This window comes from Coregonus lavaretus (genome assembly GCF_964263955.1).
Source record: "Coregonus lavaretus genome assembly, contig: HAP1_SCAFFOLD_384, whole genome shotgun sequence".
NCBI classification, from domain to species: Eukaryota; Metazoa; Chordata; class Actinopteri; order Salmoniformes; family Salmonidae; genus Coregonus; species Coregonus lavaretus.
This window is the reverse complement of record NW_028156075.1, coordinates 80,103-96,469: the sequence shown is the minus strand read 5'-3', so window position 1 is coordinate 96,469 and position 16,367 is coordinate 80,103. Positions and strand designations below refer to the sequence as shown.

Below are 16,367 nucleotides of genomic sequence, written 5' to 3'. Positions count from 1 at the left end.
TCTACAAAGTATTGACTTTGGGGGGATGAATAGTTATGCACGCTCAAGTTTGTCTTATTTTTTGTTTGTTTCACACAACAACAAAAAAAAATGTGCATCTTCAAAGTGGTAGGAATGTTGTGTAAATCAAATGATACAAACCCCCCCAAAATCCATTTTAATTCCAGGTTGTAAGGCAAAAAATAGGAAAAATGCCAAGGGGGGGTGAATACCTTTGCAAGCCACTGTAACTGCAGTGAACTCTGCAGATTGGTCCACAAATTAGTGGCAAAAAACAAAACACTGATTTTCCCAAATCTGTGGAGACTGAAGGGATCTCTAGTGTTATCCATTCCTGAGAACGGGTTGGGTAACTTATGATTCTTAACTTAATTAATGGTTACATATGAAGGGAGTTTCTGTAAGATTGCTTTGTAAATAAATAAAAGAGAATGCAGCTCTCTTCTTACAGACAGAGAGGTCCGTCCCACATCGTTATACAGACTACAATGATGAGTCCTAAAATTGTCCCCTGTGATAAAACGTATTGCGTAATGTTAGACTGCGCCCAAAGGTTTCAAAACAGAGGTTGCCGCATGCATGTTAACAATATCACCAAAATTCAAGCGTTGTTTTCGCCTATTTTCAATACTGAGGCATGATTTATTTCAATATAAAAAACAATCTCTGAGCATAGCTTCTTAGTCAGATTTTCAATATGCGTTACGAAGGACAACTTGTGGGTTCGATTCCCATGGGGGGCCAGTATAAAAAAATAAAATTGTATTCACTAACTGTAAGTCGCTCTGGATAAGAGCATCTGCTAAATGACTAAAATGTAAATGTAAACTTGTCATCAATCCAGACACCCAGGTCCTTACAGTTGAAGTCGGAAGTTTACATACACCTTAGCCAAATACATTTATACTCAGTTTTTCACAATTCCTGACATTTAATTCAAGTAAAAATGCCCTGTTTTAGGTCAGCTAGGATCACCACTTTTATTTTAAGAATGTGAAATGTCAGAATAATAGTAGAGAGAGTGATTTATTTCAGCTTTTATTTCTTTCATCACATTCCCAGTGGGTCAGAAGTTTACATACACTCAGTTAGTATTTGGTAGCATTGCCTTTAAATTGTTTGAATTGGGTCAAACGTTTCGGGTAGCCTTCCACAAGCTTCCCACAATAAGTTGGGTGAATTTTGGCCCATTCCTCCTGACAGAGCTGGTGTAACTGAATCAGGTTTGTAGGCCTCCTTGCTCGCACACGCTTTTTCAGTTCTGCCCACACATTTTCTATAGGATTGAGGTCAGGGCTTTGTGATGGCCACTCCAATACCTTGACTTTGTTGTCCTTGAGCCATTTTGCCACAACTTTGGAAGTATGCTTGGGGTCATTGTCCATTTGGAAGACCCATTTGCGACCAAGCTTTAACTTCCTGACTGATGACTTGAGATGTTGCTTCAATATTTCCACATAATGTTCCTTCCTCATGATGCCATCAATTTTGTGAAGTGCACCAGTCCCTCCTGCAGCAAATCACCCCCACAGCATGATGCTGCCACCCCCGTGCTTCACGGTTGGGATGGTGTTCTTTGGCTTGCAAGTAACCCCCTTTTTCCTCCAAACATACCGATGGTCATTATGGCCAAACAGTTCTATTTTTGTTTCATTAGACCAGAGGACATTTTTCCAAAAAGTACGATCTTTGTCCCCATGTTCAGTTGCAAACCGTAGTCTGGCTTTTTTATGGTGGTTTTGGAGCAGTGGCTTCTTCCTTGCTGAACGGCCTTTCAGGTTATGTCGATGTAGGACTCGTTTTACTGTGGATATAGATACTTTTGTACCTGTTTCCTCCAGCATCTTCATAAGGTCCTTTGCTGTTGTTCTGGGATTGATTTTCACTTTTTGCAACAAAGTACGTTAATCTCTAGGAGACATAACGCGTCTCCTTCCTGAGTGGTATGACGGCTGCGTGGTCCAATGGTGTTTATACTTACGTACTATTGTTTGTACAGATGAACGTGGTACCTTCAGGCGTTTGGAAATTGCTCCCAAGGATGAACCAGACTTGTGGAGGTCTACCATTTTTTTTCTGAGGTCTCGGCTGATTTCTTTTGATTTTCCCATGATGTCAAGCAAAGAGGCACTGCGTTTGAAGGTAGGCCTTGAAATACATCCACAGGTACACCTCCAATTGACTCAAATTATGTCAATTAGCCTATCAGAAGCTTCTAAAGCAATGACATCATTTTCTGGAATTTCCCGAGCTGGTTAAAGGCACAGTCAACTTAGTGTATGTAAACTTCTGACCCACTGGAATTGTGATACAGTGAATTATAAGTGAAATAATCTGTCTGTAAACAATTGTTGGAAAAATTACTTGTCATGCACAAAGTAGATGTCCTAACCGACTTGCCAAAACTATAGTTTATTAACAAGAAATTTGTGGAGTGGTTGAAAAACTAGTTTTAATGACTCCAACCTAAGTGTATGTAAACTTCTGACTTCAACTGTATATACATACAGTACCAGTCAAAAGTTTGGACACACCTACTCATTCAAAGGTTTTTCTTTATTTTTCTACATTATAGAATAATAGTGAAGACATCAAAACTATGAAATGACCCATATGGAATCATGTAGTAACCAAAAAAGTGTTAAACAAATCAAACTATATTTTAGATTTTAGATTCTTCAAATAGCCACCCTTTGCCTTGATGACAGCTTTGCACACTCTTGGCAGTCTCTCAACCAGCTTCACCTGGAATGCTTTTCCAACAGTCTTGGAGTTCCCATATATGCTGAGCACTTGTTGGCTGCTTTTCCTTCACTCTGCAGTCCAACTCATCCCAAACCATCTCAAATGGGTTGAGGTCAGGTGATTTGTTGAGGCCAGGTCATCTGATGCAGCACTCCATTACTCTCCTTCTTGGTAAAATAGCCCTTACACAGCCTGGAGGTGTTTTGGGTCATTGTCCTGTTGGAAAACAAATGACAGTCCCACTAAGCGCAAACCAGATGGGATGGCGTATCGCTGCAGAATGCTGTGGTAGCCATGCTGGTTAAGTGTGCCTTGAATTCTAAATAAATCACTGACAGTGTCACCAGCAAAGCACCCCCTCACCATAACACCTCCTCCTCCATGATTCACGGTGGGAACTACACATGCGGAGATCATCCGTTCACCCACACCGCGTCTCACAAAGACACGGAGTTGGAACCAAAAATCTAAAATGTGGACTCCTCAGACCAAAGGACAGATTTCCACCGGTCTAATGTCCATTGATCGTGTTTCTTGGCCCAACCTGGTCTCTTCTTCTTATTGGTGTCCTTTAGTAGTGGTTTCTTTGCAGCAATTTGACCATGAAGGCCTGATTCATGCAGTCTCATCTGAACAGTTGATGTTGAGATGTCTGTTACTTGAACTCTTTGAAGCATTTATTTGGGCTGCAATTTCTGAGTCTGGTAACTCTAATGAACTAATCCTCTGCAGCAGAGGTAACTCTGGGTCGCCCATTCCTGTGGCGGTCCTCATGAGAGCCAGTTTCATCATAGCGCTTGATGGTTTTTGCGACTGCACTTGAAGAAACTTTCAAAGTTCTTGAAATGTTCTGTATTGACTGACCTTCATGTCTTAAAGTAATGATGGACTGTCGTTTCTCTTTGCTTATTTGAGCTGTTCTTGCCATAATTTGGACTTGGTCTTTTACCAAATAGGGCTCTCTTCTGTATACCACCCCTACCTTGTCACAACAAAACTGATTGGCTCAAACGCATTAAGAAGGAAAGAGATTCCACAGATGTGTTGTTACCTACCCTTCTCACCTGTGGGCGGCCCGTCAGGAAGTCCAGGATCCAGTTGCAGAGGGAGGTGTTCAGTCCCAGGATCCTGACCTTGAACTTTGAGCTGTAGTCAATGAACGGCATTCTCAAGTAGGTGTTCCTCTTGTCCAGGTGGGAAAGGGCAGTGTGCAGTGCGTCCTCTGTGGATTTGTTGGGGCGGTATATGAATTGGAGTGGGTCCAGGATGTCTGGTGTTGATGTTAGCCATGACCAGCCTTTCAAAGCACTTCATGGCAACAGATATGTTACCTTGGCGTTCTTAGTCATTTAGACAGGTTACCTTGGCGTTCTTGGGCACAGGGACTATGGTGGTCTGAAACATGTAGGTATTACAGACTGGGTCAGGGAGAGGTTGAACATGTCAGTGAAGACACTTTCCAGTTGGTCAGACCTGCTCTGAATACGCATCCTGGTAATCAGTCTGGCCCTGAGGCCTTGTGATGCTCTGAGTAACGCGTCCTGGTAATCAGTCTGGCCCTGAGGCCTTGTGATGCTCTGAGTAACGCGTCCTGGTAATCAGTCTGGCCCTGAGGCCTTGTGATGCTCTGAGTAACGCGTCCTGGTAATCAGTCTGGCCCTGAGGCCTTGTGAATGTTAACCTGTTTTAAGGTCTTAATCACATCAGCTATGGAGAGCGAGATCACACAGTCGTCCGGAACAGCTGGTCCATGTGCGTTTGCAGTCAAGCTATTAAATGTTTTGACATTTTTACTATGCGTACAGTGAGGGAAAAAAGTATTTGATCCCCTGCTGATTTTGTACGTTTGCCCACTGACAAAGACATGATCAGTCTAATTTTAATGATAGGTTTATTTGAACAGTGAGAGACAGAATAACAACAACAAAATCCAGAAAAACGCATGTCAATAATGTTATAAATTGATTTGCATTTTAATGAGGGAAATAAGTATTTGACCCCCTCTCAATCAGAAAGATTTATGGCTCCCAGGAGTCTTTTATACAGGTAACGAGCTGAGATTAGGAGCACACTCTTAAAGGGAGTGCTCCTAATCTCAGCATGTTACCTTTATAAAAGACACCTGTCCACAGAAGTAATCAATCAATCAGATTCCAAACTCTCCACCATGGCCAAGACCAAAGAGCTCTCCACGGATGTCAGGGACAAGATTGTAGACCTACACAAGGCTGGAATGGGCTACAAGACCATCGCCAAGCAGCTTGGTGAGAAGGTGACAACAGTTGGTGTGATTATTCGCAAATGGAAGAAACACAAATTAACTGTCAATCTCCCTCGGCCTGGGGCTCCATGCAAGATCTCACCTCGTGGAGTTGCAATGATCATGAGAACGGTGAGGAATCAGCCCAGAACTACACGGGAGGATCTTGTCAATGATCTCAAGGCAGCTGGGACCATAGTCACCAAGAAAACAATTGGTAACACACTACGCCGTGAAGGACTGAAATCCTGCAGCGCCCGCAAGGTCCCCCTGCTCAAGAAAGCACATACACAGGCCCATCTGAAGTTTGCCAAGAAAATCTGAATGATTCAGAGGAGAACTGGGTGAAATGTTGTGGTCAGATGAGACCAAAATCGAGCTCTTTGGCATCAACTCAACTCGCAGTGTTTGGAGGAGGAGGAATGCTGCCTATGACCCCAAGAACACCATCCCCACCATCAAACATGGAGGTGGAAACATTATGCTTTGTGGGTGTTTTTCTGCTAAGGGGACAGGACAACTTCACCGCATCAAAGGGACGATGGACGGGGCCATGTACCGTCAAATCTTGGGTGAGAACCTCCTTCCCTCAGCCAGGGCATTGAAAATGGGTCGTGGATGGGTATTCCAGCATGACAATGACCCAAAACACACGGCCAAGGCAACAAAGGAGTGGCTCAAGACGAAGCACATTAAGGTCCTGGAGTGGCCTAGCCAGTCTCCAGACCTTAATCCCATAGAAAATCTGTGGAGGGAGCTGAAGGTTCGAGTTGCCAAACGTCAGCCTCGAAACCTTAATGACTTGGAGAAGATCTGCAAAGAGGAGTGGAACAAAATCCCTCCTGAGATGTGTGCAAACCTGGTGGCCAACTACAAGAAACGTCTGACCTGTGTTTGTTTTTTTCTGGATATTTTTGTTGTTATTCTGTCTCTCACTGTTCAAATAAACCTACCATTAAAATTAGACTGATCATGTCTTTGTCAGTGGGCAAACGTACAAAATCAGCAGGGGATCAAATACTTTTTTCCCTCACTGTACGTCAGAAAAAATGTGGTGATATTCGATTAGTGAAATGTTGTCAAATGCCAATCCCTAGAATAAACCTGTATTATCTGACTGATCTGATCAGGAAGTTAACTCTCTCCTGGCCACTCCCCCTACAGCTCCTAACCAATGGGGACAGCAGCTCCAGAGAGTTTGTGGACCCGCCAGGTGAGTGACTCCTGACTTCAACAGACAACTGAGACAGACAGACCTCCACTTTAAACCCTGACAGAATGATGATATCACTGCTAACACTGACACACGTCCCTCTTCTCTCTTTCTCCTTCTCCTTCTCGCTCCCCCCCCCACCCCAGGTGAGGAGCGGTCGGAGGATGCCGTGATGATGAACACTGCAGTGGTCGTGTCGTCTCTAGAGATGGGGTTTGAGCGTGGCCTGGTGAAGCAGACGGTCCAGAGTAAGATCCTGACCAGCGGCGAGAACTACAAGACCGTCCAGGAGCTAGTCTCAGACCTGCTGTCTGCCGAGGACCAGAAGAGAGAGGAGGAGAGAGAGATGCTGGCCGAGGAGATGGCTTCAGGTACGGCTGATATGAGGGAGGGAGAGGAGGAGAGAGAGATGCTGGGAGCTAGTCTCAGACCTGCTGTCTGCCGAGGACCAGAAGAGAGAGGAGGAGAGAAGAGATGCTGGCCGAGGAGATAGGCTTCAGGTACCGGCTGATATGAGGGAGGGAGAGGGGGACGATGCTGCGAGGAGTTGAGCTTCCCAGGACGGCTGTTCGAGGGAGGGAGAGGAGGAGAGAGAGATGCTGGCCGAGGAGATGGCTTCAGGTACGGCTGATATGAGGGAGAGAGAGGAGGGAGAGGAGGAGAGAGAGATGCTGGCCGAGGAGATGGCTTCAGGTACGGCTGATATGAGGGAGGGAGAGGAGGAGAGAGAGATGCTGGCCGAGGAGATGGCTTCAGGTACGGCTGATATGAGGGAGGGAGAGGAGGAGAGAGAGATGCTGGCCGAGGAGATGGCTTCAGGTACGGCTGATATGAGGGAGGGAGAGGAGGAGAGAGAGATGCTGGCCGAGGAGATGGCTTCAGGTACGGCTGATATGAGGGAGGGAGAGGAGGAGAGAGATGCTGGCCGAGGAGATGGCTTCAGGTACGGCTGATATGAGGGAGAGAGAGGAGGGAGAGGAGGAGAGAGAGATGCTGGCCGAGGAGATGGCTTCAGGTACGGCTGATATGAGGGAGGGAGAGGAGGAGAGAGAGATGCTGGCCGAGGAGATGGCTTCAGGTACGGCTGATATGAGGGAGGGAGAGGAGGAGAGAGAGATGCTGGCCGAGGAGATGGCTTCAGGTACGGCTGATATGAGGGAGGGAGAGGAGGAGAGATAGATGCTGGCCGAGGAGATGGCTTCTGGTACGACAAACATTCTGAAACACGTCTCTGGGGGTGCTAGTCTGTTTAAACTACTGTGACATGCTGAATGTACCGAGCTGTCTGTTTGAACTACTGGCAAACAGCTCGGAACCCATGCATACTCCACAAGACATGCCACCAGAGGTCTCTTCACAGTCCCCAAGTCCAGAACAGACTATGGGAGGCGCACAGTACTACATAGAGCCATGACTACATGGAACTCTATTCCACATCAGGTAACTGATGCAAGCAGTAGAATCAGATTTTAAAAACTAGATATAAATACACCTTGTGGAACAGCGGGGACTGTGAAGAGACACACACACACTTACAGTGCCTTCGGAAAGTATTCAGACCCCTTGACTTTTTCCACATTTAATCAATCAATTCAATCAATTTTATTTTATATAGCCCTTCTTACATCAGCTAATATCTCGAAGTGCTGTACAGAAACCCAGCCTAAAACCCCAAACAGCTAGTAATGCAGGTGTAGAAGCACGGTGGCTAGGAAAAACTCCCTAGAAAGGCGAAAACCTAGGAAGAAACCTAGAGAGGAACCAGGCTATGAGGGGTGGCCAGTCCTCTTCTGGCTGTGCCGGGTGGAGATTATAACAGAACCATGCCAAGATGTTCAAAAATGTTCATAAGTGACAAGCATGGTCAAATAATAATCAGGAATAAATCTCAGTTGGCTTTTCATAGCCGATCATTAAGAGTTGAAAACAGCAGGTCTGGGACAGGTAGGGGTTCCATAACCGCAGGCAGAACAGTTGAAACTGGAATAGCAGCAAGGCCAGGCGGACTGGGGACAGCAAGGAGTCACCACGGCCGGTAGTCCCGACGTATGGTCCTAGGGCTCAGGTCTCTCAGTTGGCTTTTCATAGCCGATCATTAAGAGTTGAAAACAGCAGGTCTGGGACAGGTAGGGGTTTCGTAACCGCAGGCAGAACAGTTGAAACTGGAATAGCAGCAAGGCCAGGCGGACTGGGGACAGCAAGGTGTCATCATGCCCGGTAGTCCTGACGTATGGTCCTAGGGCTCAGGTTCTCAGAGAGAAAGAGAGAACGAGAGAATTAGAGAGAGCATACTTAAATTCACACAGGACACTGGATAAGACAGGAGAAGTACTCCAGGTATAACCAACTAACCCCAGCCCCCCGACACATAAACTACTGCAGCATAAATACTGGAGGCTGAGACAGGAGCGGTCCGGAGACACTGTGGCCCCATCCGAAGAAACCCCCGGACAGGGCCAAACAGGAAGGATATAACCCCACCCACTCTGCCAAAGCACAGCCCCCGCACCACTAGAGGGATATCCCCAACCACCAACTTACAATCCTGAGACAAGGCCGAGTATAGCCCACAGAGGTCTCCACCACAGCACAAACCAAGGGGGGGCGCCAACCCAGACAGGAAGATCACGTCAGTAACTCAACCCACTCAAGTGACGCACCCCTCCCAGGGACGGCATGAAAGAGCACCAGCAAACCAGTGACTCAGCCCCTGCAACAGGGTTAGAGGCAGAGAACCCCAGTGGAGAGGGGAACCGGCCTGGCAGAGACAGCAAGGGCTGTTCGTTGCTCCAGAGCCTTTCCGTTCACCTTCACACTCCTGGGCCAGACTACACTCAATCATATGACCTACTGAAGAGATAAGTCTTCAGTAAAGACTTAAAGGTTGAGACCGAGTCTGCGTCTCTCACATGGGTAGGCAGACTGTTCCATAAAAATTGAGATCTATAGGAGAAAGCCCTGCCTCCCGCTGTTTGCTTAGAAATTCTAGGGACAATTAGGAGGCCTGCGTCTTGTGACCGTAGCGTACGTATTGGTATGTACGGCAGGACCAACTCGGAAAGATAGGTAGGAGCAAGCCCATGTAACGCTTTATAGGTTAACAGTAAAACCTTGAAATCAGCCCTTGCCTTAACAGGAAGCCAGTGTAGGGAAGCTAGCACTGGAGTAATATGATCAAATTTCTTGGTTCTAGTCAGGATTCTAGCAGCCGTATTTAGCACTAACTGAAGTTTATTTAGTGCTTTATCCGGGTAGCCGGAAAGTAGAGCATTGCAGTAGTCTAACCTAGAAGTAACAAATGCATGGATTAATTTTTCTGCATCATTTTTGGACAGAAAATTTCTGATTTTTGCAATGTTACGTAGATGGAAAAAAGCTGTCCTTGAAACAGTCTTGATATGTTTGTCAAAAGAGAGATCAGGGTCAAGAGTAACGCCGAGGTCCTTCACAGTTTTATTTGAGACGACTTTACAACCATCAAGATGAATTGTCAGATTTAACAGAAGATCTCTTTGTTTCTTGGGACCTAGAACAAGCATCTCTGTTTTGTCCGAGTTTAAAAGTAGAAAGTTTTCAGCCATCCACTTCCTTATGTCTGAAACACAGGCTTCTAGCGAGGGCAATTTTGGGGCTTCACCATGTTTCATTGAAATGTACAGCTGTGTGTCATCCGCATAGCAGTGAAAGTTAACATTATGTTTTCGAATAACATCCCCAAGAGGTAAAATATATAGTGAAAACAATAGTGGTCCTAAAACGGAACCTTGAGGAACACCGAAATGTACAGTTGATTTGTCGGAGGACAGACCATTCACAGAGACAAACTGATATCTTTCCGACAGGTAAGATCTAAACCAGGCCAGAACTTGTCCGTGTAGACCAATTTGGGTTTCCAGTCTCTCCAAAAGAATGTGGTGATCGATGGTGTCAAAGGCAGCACTAAGGTCTAGTAGCACGAGGACAGATGCAGAGCCTCGGTCTGACGCCATTAAAAGGTCATTTACCACCTTCACAAGTGCAGTCTCAGTGCTATGATGGGGTCTAAAACCAGACTGAAGCATTTCGTATACATTGTTTGTCTTCAGAAAGGCAGTGAGTTGCTGCGCAACAGCTTTTTCATTGTGATGTTACAGCCTTATTCTAAAAAAAAAATCTCAATCTACGCACAATACCCCATAATGACAAAGCAAAAACTGGTTTTTAGAAATTTTAGCAAATGTATTACAAATAAAAAAACGGAAATATCACATTTACATAAGTATTCAGACCCTTTACTCAGTACTTTGTTGAAGCACCTTTGGCAGCGATTACAGCCTTGAGTCTTCTTGGGTATGACGTTACAAGCTTGGCACACCTGTATTTGGGGAGTTTCTCCCATCCTTCTCTGCAGATCCTCTCAAGCTCTGTCAGGTTGGATGGGGAGCGTTGCTGCACAGCTATTTTCAGGTCTCTCCAGAGATGTTCGATCGGGTTCAAGTCCGGGCTCTGGCCGGGCCACTCAAGGACATTCAGAGACTTGTCCCGAAGCCACTCCTGCATTGTCTTGGCTGTGTGCTTAGGGTCGTTGTCCTGTTGGAAGGTGAACCTTCACCCCAGCCTGAGGTCCTGAGCGCTCTGGAGCAGGTTTTCATCAAGGATCTCAAATCAAATCAAATCAAATTTTATTGGTCACATGCGCCGAATACAACAGGTGCAGACATTACAGTGAAATGCTTACTTACAGCCCTTAACCAACAGTGCATTTATTTTAAACAAAAAAAGTAAGAATAAAACAACAACAAAAAAAGTGTTGAGAAAAAAAGAGCAGAAGTAAAATAAAGTGACAGTAGGGAGGCTATATATACAGGGGGGTACCGTTGCAGAGTCAATGTGCGGGGGCACCGGCTAGTTGAGGTAGTTGAGGTAATATGTACATGTGGGTAGAGTTAAAGTGACTATGCATAAATACTTAACAGAGTAGCAGCAGCGTAAAAAGGATGGGGTGGGGGGGCAGTGCAAATAGTCCGGGTAGCCATGATTAGCTGTTCAGGAGTCTTATGGCTTGGGGGTAGAAGCTGTTGAGAAGCCTTTTGGACCTAGACTTGGCACTCCGGTACCGCTTGCCGTGCGGTAGCAGAGAACAGTCTATGACTAGGGTGGCTGGAGTCTTTGACAATTTTGAGGGCCTTCCTCTGACACCGCCTGGTATAGAGGTCCTGGATGGCAGGAAGCTTTGCCCCAGTGATGTACTGGGCCGTACGCACTACCCTCTGTAGTGCCTTGCGGTCAGAGGCCAAGCAGTTGCCATACCAGGCGGTGATGCAACCAGTCAGGATGCTCTCGATGGTGCAGCTGTAGAATTTTTTGAGGATCTGAGGACCCATGCCAAATCTTTTTAGTCTCCTGAGGGGGAATAGGCTTTGTCGTGCCCTCTTCACAACTGTCTTGGTGTGTTTGGACCATGATAGTTCGTTGGTGATGTGGACACCAAGGAACTTGAAGCTCTCAACCTGTTCCACTACAGCCCTGTCGATGAGAATGGGGGCGTGCTCAGTCCTCTTTTTTTTCCTGTAGTCCACAACCATCTCCTTTGTCTTGGTCACGTTGAGGGAGAGGTTGTTGTCCTGGCACCACACGGCCAGATCTCTGACCTCCTCCCTATAGGCTGTCTCATCGTTGTCGGTGATCAGGCCTACCACTGTTGTGTCGTCGGCAAACTTAATGATGGTGTTGGAGTCGTGCCTGGCCATGCAGTCATGGGTGAACAGAGAGTACAGGAGGGGACTGAGCACGCACCCCTGAGGGGCCACCGTGTTGAGGATCAGTGTGGCAGATGTGTTGTTACCTACCCTTACCACCTGGGGGCGGCCCGTCAGGAAGTCCAGGATCCAGTTGCAGAGGGAGGTGTTTAGTCCCAGGATCCTTAGCTTAGTGATGAGCTGTACTTTGCTCCGTTAATCTTTCCCTCAAGCCTGACTAGTCTCCCAGTCCCTGCCGCTGAAAAACATCCCCACAGCATGATGCTGCCACCACCATGCTTCACTGTAGGGATGGTGCCAGGTTTCCTCCAGATGTGACACTTGGCATTCAGGCCAAAGAGTTCAATCTTGGTTTCATCAGACCAGAGAATCTTGTTTCTCATGGTCTGAGAGTCCTATAGGTGCATTTTGGCAAACTCCAAGCGGGCTGTCATGTGCCTTTTACTGAGGAGTGGCTTCCGTCTGGCCACTCTACCATAAAGGCCTGATTGGTGGAGTGCTGCAGAGATGGTTGTCCTTCTGGAAGGTTCTCCCATCTCCACAGAGGAACTCTGGAGCTCTGTCAGAGTGACCATCGGGTTCTTGGTCACCTCCCTGACCAAGGCCCTTCTCCCCTGATTGCTTAGTTTGGCCGGGCGGCCAGCTCTAGGAAGAGTCTTGGTGGTTCCAAACTTCTTCCATTAAAGAATGATGGAGGCCACTGTGTTCTTGGGGACCTTCAATGCTGCAGAAATTTTTTGGTACCCTTCCCCAGATCTGTGCCTCGACACAATCCTGTCTCGGAGCTCTACGGACAATTCCTTCGACCTCATGGCTTGGTTTTTGCTCTGACATGCACTGTCAACTGTGGGACCTTATATAGACAGGTATGTGCCTTTCCAAATCATGTCCAATCAATTTAATTTACCACAGGTGGACTCCAATCAAGTTGTAGAAACATCTCAAGGATGATCAATGGAAACAGGATGCACCTGAGCTCAATTTAGAGTCTCATAGCAAAGGGTCTGAATATTTACGTAAATAAGGTATTTTTGTTTTTTATTTGTATTACATTTGCAAAAATGTCTCAACCTGTTTTCGCGTCGTCATTATGGGGTATTGGGTGAGGATTGAGGATATTTTATTGATTTAATCAATTTTAGAATAAGGCTGAAACGTAACAATGTGGAAAAGTCAAGGGGTCTGAATACTTTCCGAATGCACTGTATGTATGGTGATATTATAGATGTTGTATTGTAGATATGTAGTGGTGTAATAATGTTATGAACCATATTTTTTTTGCCCAAAAAATTTTGGACCCCAGGGAGAGTAGCTGCTACTATGCAATTGAGATTCTCCCCAAGTGAACCTAACCCAAATCCCTCCCTCCCCCTCCCTACGTCCCTCCCTCCCCCTCCCTCCCTTCCCCTCTCTACGTCCCTCCCTCCCTCCCCCTCTCTCTCCCTCCCTCCCTCTCTACGTCCCTCCCTCCCTCCCCCTCCCTCTCCCTCCCTCCCCCTCCCTCTCCCTCCCTCCCTCTCTACGTCCCTCCCTCCCTCCCCCTCTCTCCCTCCCTCCCTCTCTATGTCCGTCCCTCCCTCCCCCTCTCTCTCCCTCCCCCTCTCCCCCTCTCTCTCTCTCCCTCCCCCTCTCTACGTCCCTCCCCCTCTCTACGTCCCTCCCTCCCTCCCCCTCTCTCTCCCCCTCCTCCAGATGGTCATTCATTCTTAAAGAGACACCAGGCAGCGTTGGTTCAGCGTCTGAAGAGTGTTGAGTCTGTCCTGGAGCACCTCCGAGAGCAGAACGTCATCAGTACGTCTGCTTATATACTGTACTACTACATGTTATATACTACTACTACATGTTATATACTCCTACTGTACTACTACATGTTATATACTACTACTACATGTTATATACTACTACTACATGTTATATACTCCTACTGTACTACTACATGTTATATACTCCTACTGTACTACTACTACATGTTATATACTACTACTGTACTACTACATGTTATATACTCCTACTGTACTACTACTACATGTTATATACTGTACTACTACTACATGTTATATACTACTACTACATGTTATATACTAATACTACATGTTATATACTACTACTGTACTACTACTACATATTATATACTCCTACTACATGTTATATACTACTACTACATGTTATATACTAATACTACATGTTATATACTACTACTGTACTACTACTGCATGTTATATACTCCTACTGTACTACTACTGCATGTTATATACTACTACTGTACTACTACTACTACATGTTATATACTCCTACTGTACTGCTACTACATGTTATATACTCCTACTGTACTCCTACTACATGTTATATACTCCTACTGTACTACTACTACATGTTATATACTACTACTGTACTACTACTACATGTTATATACTCCTACTGTACTACTACTACTACATGTTATATACTCCTACTGTACTACTACTACATGTTATATACTACTCCTACTGTACTACTACTACATGTTATATACTACTACTGCATGTTATATACTACTACTGTACTACTACTACATGTTATATACTGTACTACTACATGTTATATACTACTACTACATGTTATATACTACTACTGTACTACTACATGTTATATACTCCTACTGCATGTTATATACTACTACTGTACTACTACTACATGTTATATACTGTACTACTACATGTTATATACTACTACTACATGTTATATACTACTACTGTACTACTACATGTTATATACTACTACTGTACTACTACTACATGTTATATACTACTACTGCATGTTATATACTACTACTGTACTACTACTACATGTTATATACTGTACTACTACATGTTATATACTACTACTACATGTTATATACTACTACTGTACTACTACATGTTATATACTACTACTGTACTACTACTACATGTTATATACTACTACTGCATGTTATATACTCCTACTGTACTACTACTACATGTTATATACTACTACTGTACTACTACTACATGTTATATACTACTACTGCATGTTATATACTACTACTGTACTACTACTACATGTTATATACTGTACTACTACATGTTATATACTACTACTACATGTTATATACTACTACTGTACTACTACATGTTATATACTACTACTGTACTACTACATGTTATATACTCCTGCTGTACTACTACTGCATGTTATATACTCCTACTGTACTACTACTACATGTTATATACTCCTACTGTACTACTACTACATGTTATATACTACTACTACATGTTATATACTCCTTCTGTACTACTACTACATGTTATATACTACTACTACATGTTATATACTACTACTACATGTTATATACTCCTACTGTACTACTACTACATGTTATATACTCCTGCTGTACTACTACTACTACATGTTATATACTCCTACTGTACTACTACTACATGTTATATACTACTACTGTACTACTACTACATGTTATATACTCCTACTGTACTACTACTACATGTTATATACTCCTACTGTACTACTACTGCATGTTATATACTCCTACTGTACTACTACTGCATGTTATATACTCCTGCTGTACTACTACATGTTATATACTACTACTGTACTACTACTGCATGTTATATACTCCTGCTGTACTACTACTGCATGTTATATACTCCTGCTGTACTACTACTACATGTTATATACTCCTACTGTACTACTACTACATGGTATATACTCCTACTGTACTCCTACTACATGTTATATACTCCTACTGTACTACTACTACTACATGGTATATACTCCTACTGTACTCCTACTACATGTTATATACTCCTACTGTACTACTACTACTACATGTTATATACTCCTACTGTACTACTACTACATGTTATATACTCCTACTGTACTACTACTACATGTTATATACTACTACTGTACTACTACATGTTATATACTCCTACTGTACTACTACTGCATGTTATATACTCCTACTGTACTACTACTGCATGTTATATACTCCTGCTGTACTACTACTACATGTTATATACTCCTACTGTACTACTACTGCATGTTATATACTCCTACTGTACTACTACTGCATGTTATATACTCCTGCTGTACTACTACTGCATGTTATATACTCCTGCTGTACTACTACTACATGTTATATACTACTACTGTACTACTACTGCATGTTATATACTCCTACTGTACTACTACTACATGTGATATACTCCTACTGTACTACTACTACTGCATGTTATATACTCCTACTGTACTACTACTACATGTTATATACTCCTACTGTACTACTACTACATGTTATATACTCCTACTGTACTACTACTACATGTTATATACTCCTACTGTACTACTACTACATGTTATATACTCCTACTGTACTACTGCATGTTATATACTA

General features: G+C 44.3%; 1 protein-coding gene across 1 annotated transcript in view; it reads left to right on the top strand.

Moving 5' to 3' along the window:
- LOC311126882 (inhibitor of apoptosis protein-like) overlaps positions 1 to 16,367 on the top strand; it is an 85,107-nt gene that overhangs the window by 45,593 nt on the left and 23,147 nt on the right. Inside the window, exons 9-11 of the mRNA XM_084200858.1 lie at positions 6,170 to 6,218; positions 6,365 to 6,589; positions 13,649 to 13,747. Of these exons, the coding sequence (XP_084056984.1) occupies positions 6,170 to 6,218; positions 6,365 to 6,589; positions 13,649 to 13,747 (373 nt within the window). The remainder of the gene's footprint in view (positions 1 to 6,169; positions 6,219 to 6,364; positions 6,590 to 13,648; positions 13,748 to 16,367) is intronic.